The sequence below is a fragment of the Homalodisca vitripennis genome, chromosome 6 (assembly GCF_021130785.1).
Source record: "Homalodisca vitripennis isolate AUS2020 chromosome 6, UT_GWSS_2.1, whole genome shotgun sequence".
Lineage (NCBI taxonomy): Eukaryota > Metazoa > Arthropoda > Insecta > Hemiptera > Cicadellidae > Homalodisca > Homalodisca vitripennis.
In genome coordinates, this window is record NC_060212.1 from 110,698,991 (window position 1) to 110,716,230 (window position 17,240).

At 35.0% G+C, this 17,240-nt stretch overlaps 1 protein-coding gene across 1 annotated transcript; it reads right to left on the minus strand.

Moving 5' to 3' along the window:
• Positions 1–563: 563 nt before the first annotated feature.
• On the minus strand, positions 564–11,219 carry LOC124365248 (pro-resilin-like). The gene is made up of 3 exons (XM_046821213.1): positions 11,108–11,219; positions 2,643–3,065; positions 564–1,339 (listed from the first exon to the last, which is right to left on the minus strand). The coding sequence occupies exons 1-3, from the start codon at positions 11,111–11,113 to the stop codon at positions 1,079–1,081; spliced, it is 690 nt and encodes a 229-aa protein (XP_046677169.1). The 5' UTR covers positions 11,114–11,219; the 3' UTR covers positions 564–1,078.
• Between the last annotated feature and the right edge of the window lie 6,021 nt (positions 11,220–17,240).

The following is a 17,240-nucleotide window of genomic DNA, read 5'->3' on the forward strand; positions in this document are numbered from 1 at the left end:
TTCAGCCACTATAAATGAGATAATTCTTGAAGATATTTCTCTTAAAATAGTTTATTTCTTTTATTTTTAATCATTTTTGGCATTCAAGATTCAAGACTTCTCTTCCTTTGTTTAATTTAAAAAGTGAAAAGGGTTAGAAAAGGTAAATAGTTTTTCCAACTAATGTGCTATTTGAAGATACTAAAATGCTCATAAAAGGCAGTTTTTAAACAAAATTTGTTATTATATGTATAAGAAGTAAATATCCAATGCAAACCCATCTTCTTAGACAATGGTAGTTGTTTTATTTTAGAAGTATTTTGATTAGTATACATTTTTACATTGCTTAGTGTGTACTCATGTATCCATTTTTCACACCATTTATTGGAAATAAACAACAATTAATCCATTTGATTTCTGGAATACTTGGAATTTCAGAATAGATAATGAATGTCTTGAATTTTAACCTGAATTCTTTTTAGTAAACGAACCTGTTCTGAACAGTTTACAGAGATTTTCAATCATAACTAATCAGTAAATATTTGTGCATTTTTGTGTAATAGTGTTAGAATAAAGAAACAATGTTACTATATAAACATTTTATTAATAAGTTTCAATATAAAAGTTACACTTTCGCTCACATTAAAATATACAATTGTAATTAAATCTAACTAACCCACTTAGATGCCAGACACACTTCATTAGTTTGTACAGTCTCTCAAAAAATAAATCAAGTCTACACCTTAACAGTTATATAATTAATTTTGATTTGGTAACATACACATAAGTCAAGTACAATACAAGCATTACATGGATAAGTTTATATATTTTTGAACTATAATTTATAAGAATATTTTTAGTAGGAAGATACACAACCAAGCGGATTAATAGAATAACAATTAGTACAAAATAAGCCACAACGGTTATCACCATTAATATAATGGCTACTTCCATAATCCTTGTATTGCAGTAAGGTAGCGCGCTCTGGTAACTTAACCCTAAATTAGTGCTCTCCGTTCACAAAATGGAACTAAAGCTAGTATAATACAGCATGTACAAAGGTTTGGTGGCAAGATCAGATCATGGGCGAGGGGCCGGTCTAGTAGCGGTAGCCTCCAGAGCCACTGGGTCCGGAGGGGTAGCCGCCCCCGCTGGCGGTGGTCGCTGTACCCTCGTACCTGACTATGGGGTGGTATCCAGACTCGTCGGCAGTGTACTCGACTATCTGGCGGCGGCCGTCAGGCAGCAGGACCATGTACATGCCCGTGGCTTGGTGGCCCTCCCGGCTCTCTTGGTGGCCGAAGTCGTTGCCGGAGGCGGCGTCCTGCACGTGGTACGAGAACTTGTAGCTGGCTGGACCCTGGAACGAGGATATAGTTTGATTCAATTTGTGACTTTTGCTAGCCATTTCATATCACAGTGCACAATGAAGAGAAGCAGTATTTTCTGAGTATTGTCTAGAATGAATCATCGTCATAAATTTATTAAATTCTATCAAGAAAGAAGAAATGACCGGGGAAAGAAAAAGTTGGAGATGAAAGGAAGGATTAGAAGGAAGCTGAAGATAAATGAAGTATTTCAGTATTGCTTATCTGCAAGAAGTATTCAGATTAATTTATGAAATTTCCCATAAAACCACAGAATAGTTAATATATACAACTGTTTAGGAGAAATTCATTTGTCATAGACAGTTATACGCATAAACATTCAATTCAATCTTCAACACGTTCATCGTCCTAAAAATGGACCTAGTTGGTTACGATGGTTCTTACATGCATAATAATATTTATGTTTTACATCAACATTAGTTTTAAATGTTTGTGTACCATAAAAGTAATGTTGACCTTAATGTAACTTTAAGAGTTTGTGATTTTAATGCATACATTTACCAGGAAATAAACAGTGGTGGTTTTGTATTATATTTTTTTTTTGTTCTCTTAGGACAAGAAGCTTTATAAATTGCACTTAGTCTTATAAGAACCTTAGCGCTGCTTCCGGAGTGACAGGATATTCAGGATGGGTAAGGTTAGGAGGTAGGGGCCGCCTCATATCGAGATGCATGAGGAAGAATTAGGGCACTAATCTCAAAGTCATGTCCCCTCAGAAGAAGGGGAGGCTAGCTCTCCAGTCAAAGCAGGCAGGGGGTGGCTTACCCTTGTTGAGGCTGGCAAGAACCTCTGAGGTTAGGGAACAAACCCCACCAACTCCAACAGTCATCTCCTGCAGAAGACTAAACCTATCGAATTGCCCTTGAAATCCAGAATCTCGACATTTGCGGTTAGAGCCCGCTCCTGGACATCCATAAGGTTACGCAAATGGAAGTGATACATCGGTTCTTGCTATGGCCAGTAGTATGTTCAACTGGAAGATTTAAACCAGCCAGAGGTGATCCCTGCTGGGTTATTGTATTGTAATTGGTAAGCAAAGATCTTGTTCTTACCTTTATTTTTAAATACTTTTATACCAACATGTGTTAACTCTAGCCTAGACTCAAATTCGTACTAGTTTGAGCAGGGGTTTTACTAGATCCTCAAACAATTAATCACTCTTACGATATTAACTGAGACCATTCTTTTGAACAGTGCTATTCATTTGAGATTCAACTCAAATCTCAACAAGGATTGAAGTTCGTAATTAAGAAAACCCTGAAGTTTTGTACTTACGGAACTGCCGTCGTCATAGCCACCGGCGGAGGGTGCGCCGTATCCTGTGGACGGTGCTCCGTAAGACGCAGATGGCCGCCTAGCACCTCCTCCGCGGTTCTTGTGGCCTCCGAACCCACCACCTGGTCTAAATCCACTGTTTCCTCCAAAAGAACTGTCGAACCCGGAGCCTCCATGGCCGGAGGGAGCACCATAACTAGCACTGGGCCTGAGGACAGCTTGGGTCTGTCTGTGGTTGCCGCCGAACCTCCCTGAAGACGGAGGACCATAGGCGGCTGAGGGAGGCGCCCCGTAGGATGCCGAGGGTCCGCTGATCGGGGGCGGCGAGAAGGCGTCCTGGTGCGTCGTGGAGTACGATGGCACTGGAGGCTCAGCATACACTACAACCACGGCGAGAGCTAGCGCCAGAACATTCGTGAGGACCTGGGGGAAACATTCACTTCAGGAAATGTTCCAACGTACAGTTATTATTTTTCTCAAGATTAGTTCATTAATAAAATTCTCTTAAGACATATATCATCACTTTATAGCAACTAAGGGAGAGATAAAATTTTGGTTAGTATTTTCTTATCTAGCTTCCTTCCACTATAGTCCGTGTACCCTTAATATAACATGTTTAACCAGTGATGGAACTAACATTTAATCATTAATGTTAAAAAAAAATAAATATTTGCATCTAAACATATAAAATAATTTTAAGCAGATGCAAGTATTATTCCTGGTTTACGATGTTCCTATATTTATGTTGTCAAATACCCAACTTAGTTAAAACATTTAAAATAAATCATCTTGTCAACTAATAATGATAATAATCATTGAAGCGAACAAGTAAATGTAGTAATGTGATCTGAATATGTAAAATTCACACAAGTAGGCTAACTAAGTTTGGTTATCATTCTAAATGTAATCAGTTAAAATTGGCAGGGTGGTGATAAATAGTACCAAAGAGAGTCGGACAGTTTTATGTAGAGTCCGAACAACTAAAATTTCAGTATTAGCAGAACTGACGGAGAGCTAAAATTATAGTTATACTTGGATTGTTGAAAAATTTGAAATACAAATTATGTGCATTTCGAAATTTTTGGCATGCTGCACACACTAGGTGGCACACATTGCACAGGTTACGTTTCAGACATGTCCACCGTGGCGAGTTTTATTTGCCAACAGCGAAACAATCTCGCTCGTCTCTGGAATGGAGTTATTGCCGCGAGCATGCATGTTACTACAGCCCGACCGCAGCGCGACCGCCCGTGCCACGGGTGACAAATTGGTGCAGATGTAACGGAGAGTGAGTGGCGCAAGCAGAATTAAAGTGGCAAGGATCAGGAAGAATGCGGGGTCAACCACTCGAGCGTCTCTGAGTGCCGCGCCCCCACGAGTGCTACAATTGCATAAAGAGAGAGAGAGAGAGAGAGAGAGAGAGAGAGAGAGAGAGAGAGAGAGAGAGAGAGAGAGAGGGAATGATGCAAGTAAGAGGGACGCAGAAGAGAAGTTAGTTCCTGTCCTTGAGCTGACAGCTGTCCGCCAACCGTCAGAGACTCTCTGAATGTAAACAGCGATAAGTCATAGTTACCCGCACAAAACGGTCGGGTTGCGCAAGAAGGCCAGAAACGCGTTGAAAGGATTCGGTTTCTTAATGGAGTCAAACATTGATCACTCTTGATGGATATAAGATGCAGCAATGTTGCAGAAATTTACTCTAGGATAACCGGTACACAACGGTAACTGTAGAAATGACTTTTGTAATAAATTCTTCCTCCATAGTTTGATGTTTTAAATGATCAATTGCACACTTTTTCATTTCAAATTCCCTTTTAACTGAGAATTTACTTTTACAAATCTATACACTTCAAATTGAGCTATAAATTGTAAATGGAAACTCTGTCAATGATCCAATGGTAAAGCAACTTCTTACGTTTATTGAACATCCTTAAAAGGTCTAGGTGATTATGATGCAATCTTAATACATACAAGTAGAATTTTCATATAGTTGGATTTATAGGTGAAATGAGACAGGATTGACTTCACTGCAATACAATAATATGGCAAAAACGTTATGTTGCCACTTATGGATTCCTTTAGAACATAATGTGTTGCTGCTAATGGTCTATACAATATATATGGTTATCTTCAACATTTTTGTAGTCGAGATCTGCAATCTGATCTGTTCTTCAGGTCAATAACTAACCTAACATATAATTATAAAATAATAATAATAATTTGTTAGGTTTGTTATTTACCTGAAGAAGAGAGCAGATTGCAGATCACGAAACGTAGTGTTACTGATTTTTTATGTATTACTGAACAATGGAAAATGTCCAGAAAATCCTGTTTCCTTCAGATAAGTCTTACTGGGAATTCTAAACACGTTTTTGGTAGATCTATTTAAATTTAAGTTTGACGTTTTAGATGTATTCTAGAATTACATTAATCCTTACGCCTGATATTTTATGTGTTTGACTTTAGCTCTCTTCAAAGTTACAATGACTATTTCTAGACAAATGGCAATATTCCATTAATATTATTTTATAATTTAACTTTTTCACATGCACAATCAATAATTTTCTCAGATATTGAATATTGTCAAAATAATATTTAGGCAGCACTAATATTTTTCATCTTTTTAAAATAACTAATATAAACAAATTAAGAAATATTAGGATCATAAAATTAAGGTGTGAGGGTATATGAGGCTAAATATTGTTCTTATAGCGCTATAACCCTTTAAGGTTTTTAGGAATATCGATGCCAAGCGGTCTGAGACGTTGGACTTTGGGCATGAGTCAGAGACCTATTTGTGATAAAGCAAATTGTTATCAGTACTTTTTATCGTCCTTGTACTGTATCGACTCTTCCCATTATTCTGTTTGATAAGATCCTCGCACAATCAAGAGGCCCATGAGGACGGGCAGAATAAGGCTCAAAACGGGATTTTCCACTCCCTTTTTTTTAAAGAAAGAAAAAGAACCAAGTCAGAAAATCCGGTTCTCCGAGTTTACTGTCGCCATTAAAATCTATTCAACTTTAAGATGGTTATAAACCGTCTCAAGACCTACCATTCGTGAAATGATATACAATCCAACCTATTAAAACTGTGTTTGCAATTAGGTAATTCGCTAATGGCACAACCCACCCGCGCCCTGCCATTGCCGGTATTATAATGGTAACAATTAGGTGAAGGGCATGACTGGCGACAATCTGCTCAGTTTAAACTATGCTTAGCGCTCTTCTAATGGCGAGCGGAGCACGCGCGGGGGTTTAGACTCTGCACCGAACTGTGCTACCGTAATTGGGCGTAATTCGAGCAAGCTGCTGCATAAAATTAGTAACCGATTAGCGGTTTGGTGCTCGCCAAGAATGTTTCCCTTCTGTCAAAACCGACGACCTTTCCTGGACATTTTAATTATCCCTTTGAATGTCATCATGACTTTGTTTTACCACTGATGAAACCTCCATATTCCTCAGGGGTTGAAATGGTTACACCTCAGGAGATGTAGGATGTTGCAAAAGACAAATTCTTATCGTTTAAGAACGTATAAGGAAAATCATGAAAATTTAGTAATGTCCCTGACACATTACGTGCTGCAATAAAAGAAAGGTGAACTGAAGCTGAATCCAACGTTAAAATTGAATCAACCCTTCCTCCCATAGCTACATTTTTCGTTTGTTGTGTTTGTCCTATACCAAATTTGTGATATTTGTGTTGTTAGATATTTTATTGCTACTGGTTTTTTGTATCACTGAACGATGGCAAATGTCCGGAAATATCCTGTTTCCTTCACAATCCTTTCATTGTCAAAAAGAGAATTAAAACAAAGATGACTTATCTTTTACTTTTATCAGGGTTCTCATTACGCCTTTGGTAAACTCACAGAGTATTAGGGTGCAAGGGAGAACATTCCAAACCATCTACGAATTTGTATTGACCTCCTTGGGAATCGAATCTGAGACAGCCTTAACCCTACGCTACGGCGAAGGTCAATGTGGTCAATCACTTAAGGTAAATCAAACATATATACTTATAGATTGTAATTTTGGAGAGAAACAATGCTTACAACGTTTATTGGCATAAAATAAACATAATTGTGTTCACTATAAGTGCGTAGCATTACAAAATATAAATAGATTGTAGTTATTTTTTTAACCCAGAGCTCAAAGAATTTAGAGAAGAATTGAAATTTTGGTTTTACACAAACACTCAGGAATGAACTAAATGAGTGTGTAATGTAACGTCATTATCATTGTGTTCCCGATTATGGTTAATTCCTTCTCAAAACAATGATGTCATTGCGGCACTTTGATTTAATGTCTGAGAGCACATTTTGTGTCGATGAAATTTTCCCATCCGGTTCATTGTCAGGGCCAGACAGGGAGTGTCGGCGTAATGGAACTTTGGCATTGCCCCTGTATTGTCTGTGTACAGACTATTTCTCAAACTTAGCCGTGACTTTCACTTTGATGATGCTCTGGAATTCTGTACCAAGGCAGAAAATAGTGACATAATTACTGGTAACGCGCGAACTCTTGTCTTCAAAGGTATACTGCTTCTGTAATAGCTCTCAACTTTTAAGATCTGTCAAAATTCAATGGAGTTCAATCAATTGAGAAATTTATTTGCAAGAAATATATTGTCAATATTGGTTTTAGAAACACCAATATAGTACCAATATAGTCGAATATAGTACTGATTCGAGGCATTACGGTAGATGTCAGTTTTTATTGTTCCCCATCAGTGCCAAACAGATAATTTGCCACACACTAGACGTCATCGGACAAAGCGATAGCTGCACAATGAAGAAACCCGGTAAAAAGTGTAACACTGGATGCCTCATGAGACGTGTGACAGAATGTGTGCGTGATGACACGCGATACACAAAGTTGATTTCTGAGGCTCTCCTTTTTTTGTTCTTGCTGTTACTATGGTGTCAAATATATGACAACACCTGCGTCTTCAAGTCATCCAGTATTGGCAAGGTCATATAATTTTGGCAAGGTTATGCAAGTTTGGCAAAGTCATAAATTTTGACAAAATTATACAATTTTGGCATGGTCATACATCTTGACAAAATGATGCAATTTTGGCAAGGCCATACAATTTTAAAAAGATCATACATTTTTGACAAGGTTGGAAATTTTTGGCAAGGTCACACAATTTCGGTTCTCTGAGTTTGAAAGTCTGTAGAGCTGTACAATACTTCTGCTACGGTATTCTCCTCTATGCGAGTACTCCTCTATTTAGAGAGTACTTGTTTATCCGCCGTAACAAATAGATGTATTCCGAACCCAAAAAGCCTCTCCATAGCCACACCCTTAACTCACTTGTAATGGTGCACTAGTACTACAAATGGAATCGATAAGCTTGTATACCTCTCAAACACAAAACTAAACATTAAGAAACTGAAGGATAAGATGTTTAATGAATTATATCGCACAGTAGCGAGAGAAAAGATGTGTACCCTTCAACTGACGGAACATAATGGTCCAAAATATAAACAGAAGTGTTACATTATATAAACTTATTACATAAAGATGGAAGGTGGAAAAGATTATAACGTTTTAAAGAGTTTTTAAAGGAGTAAAAGTTTAAGTTACAAAGTGCATATCTCTATTTACCAGCCTGAGTTTGTATGTGAATAAAAAATACAACACTCTCCACCCAAGAAAGTAGCTTTAATTATTTTGGACGTTTTAACTCAGCTTTCTGAAGAAAAATCCGAGTATTTAACCAAATTAATAGTTGGTTTCCTTACCTGACATCACGTTCTAAACCCGATAAAACGTTTCAAGACAACATTCGAATTCAGGAAATAGATCAAAATGTTCAAATACCCGTAATATCAATATATTTAATTCAAAACAGGAATATTTGATTTAATCGAGATTTGTAAGTTGTACGAGTATATTCTATTCCTAACTTTTAAAAGAGTTTTTAAAAATTACTTCTAGGATTAGTATTTATGCACTTTAACAAGGCTATAGGGTACACTATTCTCACAAAACATATTACTTGATACATGCTTCTTTTAATGCATTTTATAATATAAATTAGAACTGCATTTTAGTCTCTTCATTTAAATAACATAATTCTCAAGGCAATGTTTAAGCCAACAACATTGATATTAATAATTTTTTAATCTATTGGTTTAAAGTAACTTACTTTTTTTAAACTTGCATTACTATTACGTTTTGTAATTTAATTAAGAATTGTAATTCGTTCCAGTTTGGTGTTGAATATTTTGACGGTAAACACAAAATAATTTGACAATGAAAACAGTGCACCAAAATCAGAGTATTTCTTTTGGAGTGATTCTTCAAATTAAATCTAGCAGTTTTCTATAAGTGGATGTATTTATTTAAAGTTGGATACTGGTGAAAATTTGAGTAAACATAAGCAATTTACTCGATTTTTTAATCAAGAATGTGTTATACATAAAAAAAAACAAAATCTTAATTTCTGAGGCGACGTTGCTGTATACTGTATAAGCCTTATCTTGCACTTAACCTCAAAGAAGAAAGGAATTGGGGTGATTACTTATAGTTAATTACTTGTATATAAACTTCCACTATACAAGTAATAAACGGTAAAACGCCTGATTTGTTATAATTTTCAAAAAAGTTTACTGAATCAAGGTTTTACCGGAACCTTCTCGGCTCAAAGTGAGGCTGGGTGTCTTACGTTCTACATGTAACTCAGGGCCAAAGAACCATTGTAATATTTTCGAGAATCAATAAATTTAGTCTACCTAATAGCAGGAAATCGTGAGAACCATGGATGGTCCATGGTTATGATCCAAATCAGAATTCTTGCTGTATTTACTTTGATTGTTTTGAGAAGTGGTCAGAATGCAATATTAAATCTAGCTCAGTTGTTTCCTTGGGCTTCCATTGCAGAACACACTGTAATACACTTAAGTGTGATAAAGTACTTTTCTTTTGGCTTGTATGCTTTTGGAATTTAGATTGTGAAAATGTGTTACTTTGGATTGGTTGATGCCAGATAAGAGTCAAAAGGGTGATAAAAAGTCTAATCTTTTCTGAAGATAATAATAAAAAAAATTGATAAAGTCCTAGTCGTATTTCACGGGTTAACGTATTTACTAAAGATCATCAAAAAGAAGGGTTAAAAAAATGAAGAACATATTACAGTTCATGAGAACACAGCCAGAATAAAATTGAGACTTGTTTAAAATTAAAGGGTATTAATTATAGTATAACATGTCGGCGGACATCTCAATAGGAACTTGAAAAAGAGAAAGTGTAATTTTAATAGTATCAAAATCAAATCTTTTTCGAATTTAAATTTGGGAATTTCCTTGTTTTGTTGATGTTTATGATGGTATTTGTAATCGACAAATAAAATGAAAAACTTCAACTGCTCTTTTTTAGCATTTAATTTTTCACTGAGACATTATTAATGTGTTACATTTGGACAACATATCATATTCGATCTTAGCGCTGCGACAGTACTAAATTAATATAACAATAAAGTGCATGTCATTCTATTGTAAAAAAAAAATAAAATAAAAAAAAATAAAGCTTCTGGTAACTTTTCAAGAATGACTTTCTGTATTTTGGAATTATGATTGAAACTTACAAACATTAAAAATATCTTTGGTTTACCTCTGACCATTCAATAATATGATTTTAAATTAATTGTTTTAAAACGTCGTGGTAAAATTAACAAAACAAGAATACTTTTTAAAAAGAAAACAGAACTAATTTTGTACAACACTTGATCAATCTAAATTTATTGCTCTTTGTTTTTAGGACGAGTAAGACGATATTTAAGAATTGCGTGAAAGGTTACAAATAAAAAGTCAAACTTTTTATTATACAATTTTTTCAATTTATACATAAATTGTTACATACAATTGTACATTTCTATATCAAAGTGTAGCATAATGTGGCAGTTAAAACATATAGTGTTCTTACGCATCCGGCATTCATATAAGTATTTCATCGCTTCTGAATCTATTTAATATTTACTAACACTAGACCATTTTTTCCCCACCCTGTAGTTAGAAAGGCTTTCAAAAACTGAGTTTTAGAATGGCCACCGTTGTCCTTGCATTACCAAGATGAAATCCATAGCGTATACTCTCAAGTATTAAACAATGTAAAAATTAACATTTACTTTAGAGATACAGCTCCAATAAAAGAGTACATATATTATTACACAAAATACAAATAGTTATTTTAATTGTTTATTTAAATAATCTTAAGTACATCACTTGCATCTAGGAACAATTTACATTCTATGAACTCAACTACCATTTTAGCCAGAGTTAAACTATTTGAAAAATAAAAAATAAATTATCTAAAGAAAAAGGAAATTATAACTTAAAAAGTAAAACTTATGAAGAATTGTTTAAAATGTTACAAATTTAAAGAAGTGGATAGAATTCTACTATAGCAATAAAGCTTCGCAACAGAACAAATGTAGGTGGGGGATGGACGAGACCTACCTTCATGTTTCAGCTGTTCTGGAGACGCGGTACGCAGAGAACTAGAGCACTGACTGTCCGCTGTCATCTCCGCCAACTTTATATAACTGCACCCTTCGCTCTCCTCCGCCCGGCATGGCCTGCGACAATGCCCCGACCTTGCAGCGCGGAGCGGCCGGTGCGCTGGTCATCCGTGCCTTGCGACAGTTCTGGGTGTCATCAAAGGAAAGGGCAGACCGTATGGTACAATGGGCTGACAGATTAAACTTCAATTACTTTCATTCATGTAGTTAGCTACAGAGTTAGTTACCTTTGAAGCCTTACGGTTAGTCCAATTTCAACGTCACAAAAGTGTAAAAATTAGCCTGAATTCTCAATTTGAAATCCTGGAATATTTGAGTTGTAATTTGATGGGAGAATGAATGAATGAACTAGTTTATTTCCACCAACAAGAATTTACAATATACTAGCAGTTGCCCGCGGCTTCGCATGCAATTTCCTGTTGAAAAACAGTATAATATATTCACGTATTATTTTTCTACCACATTCTAAACATTCCTGAGATAAATGATTGTCGTTCCCTCGTGAGTCTCTTTGGCGCATTATGAAGGCATGTACCATATTTCCTGCCTCTATCTTTCGTGGTTTTTGCTAGGTGTTGATAAGTTATTCAGTACAATTAATCTATATGGATGAATCTCGATAAACTAATTATTATAAAAAAATCAAATTCGGTCTGTTAAAATTAATTTTCTGTCTAAGATATTTCCAGTATTATTGTGGAATTTGCCTTGTGCTCTGATCAAGTATATTTATAAATTATGTACTTTTACAATTTTACACATACTGTCTCTTATGAGAAAATATATAAGAGCAATAACCATTCCTACTCCCCGATAACCGTATCGTTTTTTAACAATTCAGCTTTGAGACACTGACATTTCAGTTTCTGAAGTGAGATTATAATTATATAACTAATGGATTTGAGACGAGTTTTTAGTTATAACGCAATTTTACCTTTTACCGATTGTTAAAAGATTTTAAATTGTTCTGTCTAGGGGAGTTTTTATTACACCTCTGTTGTTATTGTGTCTGATGTGAAGCAGTAGGGTGAGGGAGAGGGTATTGGGGTTTCTCCCTTTAACTTGAACATCCCTCATGTCGGATGTTTGCAATTCTGTGGGTTCTTGGAGACATCTATTTCTACACTAGAGTTGGAAGTTTTATATTTGTATTATTCAGAACCCTCTGTACTGTCTGACGAAGATAAAATGATTTATAAACCTATATTTATGATTCCATCGACAAATTCATTCATTTGTTCTGAAAATGAGGTTAGATAGATCTGGGATTAAAGCAATACTCGTAATCGAAATGAACTGAAGTAATACCTCCTGCTACACCTAGCGTTCAAGTTTCCAAGTATTAAATTATGATTTAAGTCTATACTATTGGATTGGCATTGATTGACTGTTACATTATATTTTATGAAGAATATGGTAGATTTTAAAGAGATTTATAAGAAAGTGTTGTATTGACAGTCATTCTTCCACGTATTATATGATACAAACAATCAAACTAATGTTAATAACGAATATCTTGTGAGAGGAGAACCGTAATGTTGGAAACAGAATTAATCAAGTGCACTCACTCGTAGTGTGAATTATTATAGCACTTTGTTAGTTAGGATTATCGAATACTTAAAAGAATCGAATACGGTCGAACACAAGTATTCGAATATTTTATCTGCGTTATGCATTTCTACCAGACGTGTCTTACTTCCTTCCCGTAATCCATTGTTTCTTGGTTATTTGGAATTGCCCTGCCAAAAAGGTGGGAAAATCCTTTGCCTTTTTGTGCTTCCTACAAATATGTCATACCCATGATTTAAGGACTTCAAAAAAACACATTGTTTTACTTGATACTTCAGTCCCAACTGAAAGATTCTTTTCTACTGCAGGTTTTATCACCAATGATCGTGGAAATAGATTGAAGCCAAAAAACCTGAATCATATATTTTTTACACAACATGAAATAAAAAATCATTTTTGTCTTTATTGTTACTTGAGGATATTTATCTGCACAAAAACATTTCCCTTCATGCACAACATGGGAGCTCACAGTCTCCAACAAGATTGCCACCCATCTCTCACGTATATCGATAAGTATCTGAGCGTCTTTATAATCCTGGGATGCTCGTTTGAGTAACAACTATTGAGGAAATTCCATCCCATCGATAAGTTTCTGAGCGTCTTTATAATCCGGGTGCTAGTTTGAGTAATAGCTATTGAGGAAATTCTATCCCATCAATAAGTTTCTGAGCGTCTTTATAATCCTGGGATGCTTGTTTGAGTAACAACTATTGTTTAATATCACTTAGGTGATATTTTAATTATTACTTATTAATTAAGATTTAATAGGATTTAAATAATACGGCACATGTTCACAACACAATGTATTCTTCCAACCGTCTTCTTAAATTTATCTTACGTGGAGCTGTATGCCATTACAATACTGGTACACTGCCACATTCATATCAATATAGATATGTACTATATAACATATACAACATATTAACAATATGTAACAACTATAGAGGAAATTATATCCCATCGATAAGTTTCTGAGCGTCTTTATAATCCGGGTGCTAGTTTGAGTAATAGGTATTGAGGAAATTCTATCCCATCAATAAGATTCTGAGCGTCTTTATAATCCTGGGATGCTCGTTTGAGTAACAACTATAGAGGAAATTATATCCCATCGATAAGTCTTGAGCGTCTTTATAAGCCTGGGATGCTAGTTTGAGTTGCAGCTATTAAGGAAATTCTATGGCATCGATAATATTTTACTGAGCGTCTTTATAATCCTGTAATACTAGTTTTATTAATAACTATTAAGGACATTCTATCCCATCCAAGGCCCTATTTTTTCACCAAGGCTGTTAGTTTATGTTCCCGAAGAGCGTCATTGGAAAGGTTCTTACTGCAGGAACCCCCATAAAATCATTGATCGTAACTGATCAAAAAAATCGCAACAAACCTTTCTCACCGAGGCTCTTGGTTCAAATCAGGCCAATTTGGGAGTACTGTTAAATGTTCCGAAGGATCCCCGAAGTGGTTTATTGTTCCGTACTTCCACACGTTGCTCAGTTTCAAAAAAGGAGTTTAATAGAAACACTGATCTAGATGTCAAAAACAAGGACTTCCAAGCCTGTAGGCTGCGATAAATATTCTGCCAACAATATCAACAGATATGAAAGTTTAGGAAATGGCAGGAGTAATAGGGTGGTTGCTGAAACACTCAATTTTGGAACTTAGTTTTCCAGATACTCCACGAATAGGTTAGCCTACTCAGATATAGTAAGCAGAAATGTTGACACCAAATTCAAAAAGTTGATCTTGAGTCAAGTTAGTGCACGACGCAAAGTGTGACATTTCAAATATGAGGCGGGATTTAAATCACACAGTCATCTTGATCTAAGTAACGATTATTAAACTTTTCATTCTTGCATGTTATGGTAAAAACTAAATGATTTAATACGATTTTATGATTTGAAATTATTTTATGACTTATTTTAAAAGCATTAAATGTGTTTAAAGTTGTTGAAAAAAAATTATCTCAACAGGGTTTTTGCAATAATTTAATAAACATCTTCTGAACTAAATAATATTACAATGATAGTACAATATAATCATTCAGGAAATTGTTCATACTAAAGTAATTTTAGGAAATCCTACTCATTCATATAATTTGTACACAAAAAAACTTTAATATAGCTTTCCACCGTCAATCTTCTTCGCATGTCCTAAAACGGGGTTCTTGGTTTGTTCTGAGGAGCATTGAAATTAAAAACTTAATGTAAATGTTTTAGTCCAGATTTTGACATTTCCCTGAGACTAAAGAGGTTAAGATAAAATAACATTGTATACATTATATCTGTATTGTGTAGTTTTCTTTGTGACCAGAGCACAAGGAAAACTACACACAGTAAAACATTTGGAAATTTCGCCTGTTTTTATGCTGGGCCACTTGTGCTTCATCAAGAATTAGTTGATAGAGAGTACAAAGAAAAAATCACGGCTTTTTATGTCTTTTTGGATATTGCTAGGTATAGTACCAACTTTTGTTATAAGCTTGTTATTGACGATAAAAGGTTTGAAAGAATAACATCATTTCGGGGACATTTGTCATCATTATGGGTTATAAAAAGTGTAACACAACGTTTCGAGGATTGTAGATTTCACCCTCTTCGTCAGGTGGGGGAGGTATTGATACATACAGAAATAAAGAACAGAAAGAAGTAAAGAAGGGAAAGAAAAGGGTTCAAACATACCCAAAAGCTGCCCAAATCCAGGCCAACAATTGGCACTGCACAGTTTGGACTGGACTCCAAGCAGCTTCCGGGGATACTGGAGAAGTTTCAAATTTACTCCTGGATATTTCCACGGCTGTGTTAGTATTCATAAAAAACCCGCCCAGCTGGATTTTCATTAGTATCATTTTTTGTATCTACAACATTTTTAATTTTAAGACCTTGTTACGAACTACAAGAAACAGTTCTTTCATCTATCGGTCTATTTTTAACAAGACGACGTATATTCATAATGTTTAGCATAGCTAAATGAAACTACATTAAGACAAGAACATTTAGATAAAGTAGAGTATATTTTCCATCCACCATGGTCAATACTAACAAAGGCTTAACGAAGTCCAATGCCACTAATGCTCAAGGTCAAGGTCAAACATTGCACTTGCTCTTCAACGCTTTTTAATGCCAGAAAGAGAATCGCATCCAACGACTGAACTATCGCAACATGAATTCAATAGGACAACAATTTTGTCGAACACGGTGCTGGGTTTCACCAAATAATTTTTTTAAATCATCAAATTAACCATATAACTGCAGAGAAGCAATAACAAAAGTGAATAACTTGCATCACTTTCACACTGCGGCAACAACTTTTGTTCCGCAAAACCCCCACTTAATACTAAATCATTCCCACCATCCTGAGATACTATTAAATGAGAAAAAACTTTTAACAAAAAATACATTATTTCATGGACTTTTAAACAGTATATATTAATTTATCTATACTCTTATATAAAAATATGAAATTTTATATGTACATTCTTATAGTCCAATTATGGGCTTGGTTAATATATACGCATATTCCTATTTCGAATACACTCTCCCTAGTATCTCTAAATTTGCCACAAATCCCATTTTGGTCTCTAAAGTTGCGAATCATTAATTGAAAGAGCCTGTTAAAAGTTCTGAGTAAACATTGTTTAACCATAATCTATGTTTAACTAATTTAAATACTATTTTCAGTTTCTTAAAATTTATAGAGTTGAAAGTATAGAGTAAGCTAAACAGTAACTAAACTTCTTATTTCGTTCGTTTCTGTGAAGGCTGTTGAGCACGTAGTAAGAAACTATCCAAATTTATAAGAAAATGAAGATTTAGTAAAAATATACTTCTATGTTGTCAAATACAAAGTTAATAGCTATTTTTGACTTAAAATTTAATAACTTAAAACCCCATCTTAGTTGTCTCTTGACAGATGTAGGTTTCTCACACTTGCTTATATAGTACATATCTTCTTGATCAGCGCAATAAAGCAATCTCAATTATGGCACCAGAGAGACTGGAAGTAAATTACAATGACCGAAAGTAGACGTTTTATGATCGAAGTGGGCTTCTCAGACCTGCGTATGTACTCGTATATATACTTCGTGATCGAGGAACCAAAGCGAAACAACTAGCCTATAAATAAAACAAGGCTGAAGTAAATTACAATGACCGAAAGTAGACGTTTTATGATCGATGGGCTTCTCAGACCTGCGTATGTATATATACTTCGTGATCGAGGAACCAAAGAGAAACAACAAGCCTATAAATAAAACAAGGCTGAAGTAAATTACAATGGCCAGGTAGAATGTATTAACACCTCCTGGCAAATACGATAGTTTTATTCCTAGTTTCATACCTGTAAATATTAACAAGTTTGGATTGATTTAACTTATATGACAAAACTGAAAAACATACAATGAAGGTAAAACATGTCTAGCTTAATGAACAGTCGTTTACTGTGAGTTTTAAAAGGGGTTTTACATAAAAGCAAATAACTGCCTGTAAATTAAATATTTTGTT

What these genes read in the sequence shown, in the direction of transcription:
- LOC124365248 (XM_046821213.1), bottom strand. An exon ending in GCTATGACGACGGCAGTTCC is followed by an intron (nt 1,340 to 2,642) that starts GTAAGTACAAAA and finishes TCCTCGTTCCAG; the next exon opens with GGTCCAGCCAGCTACAAGTT.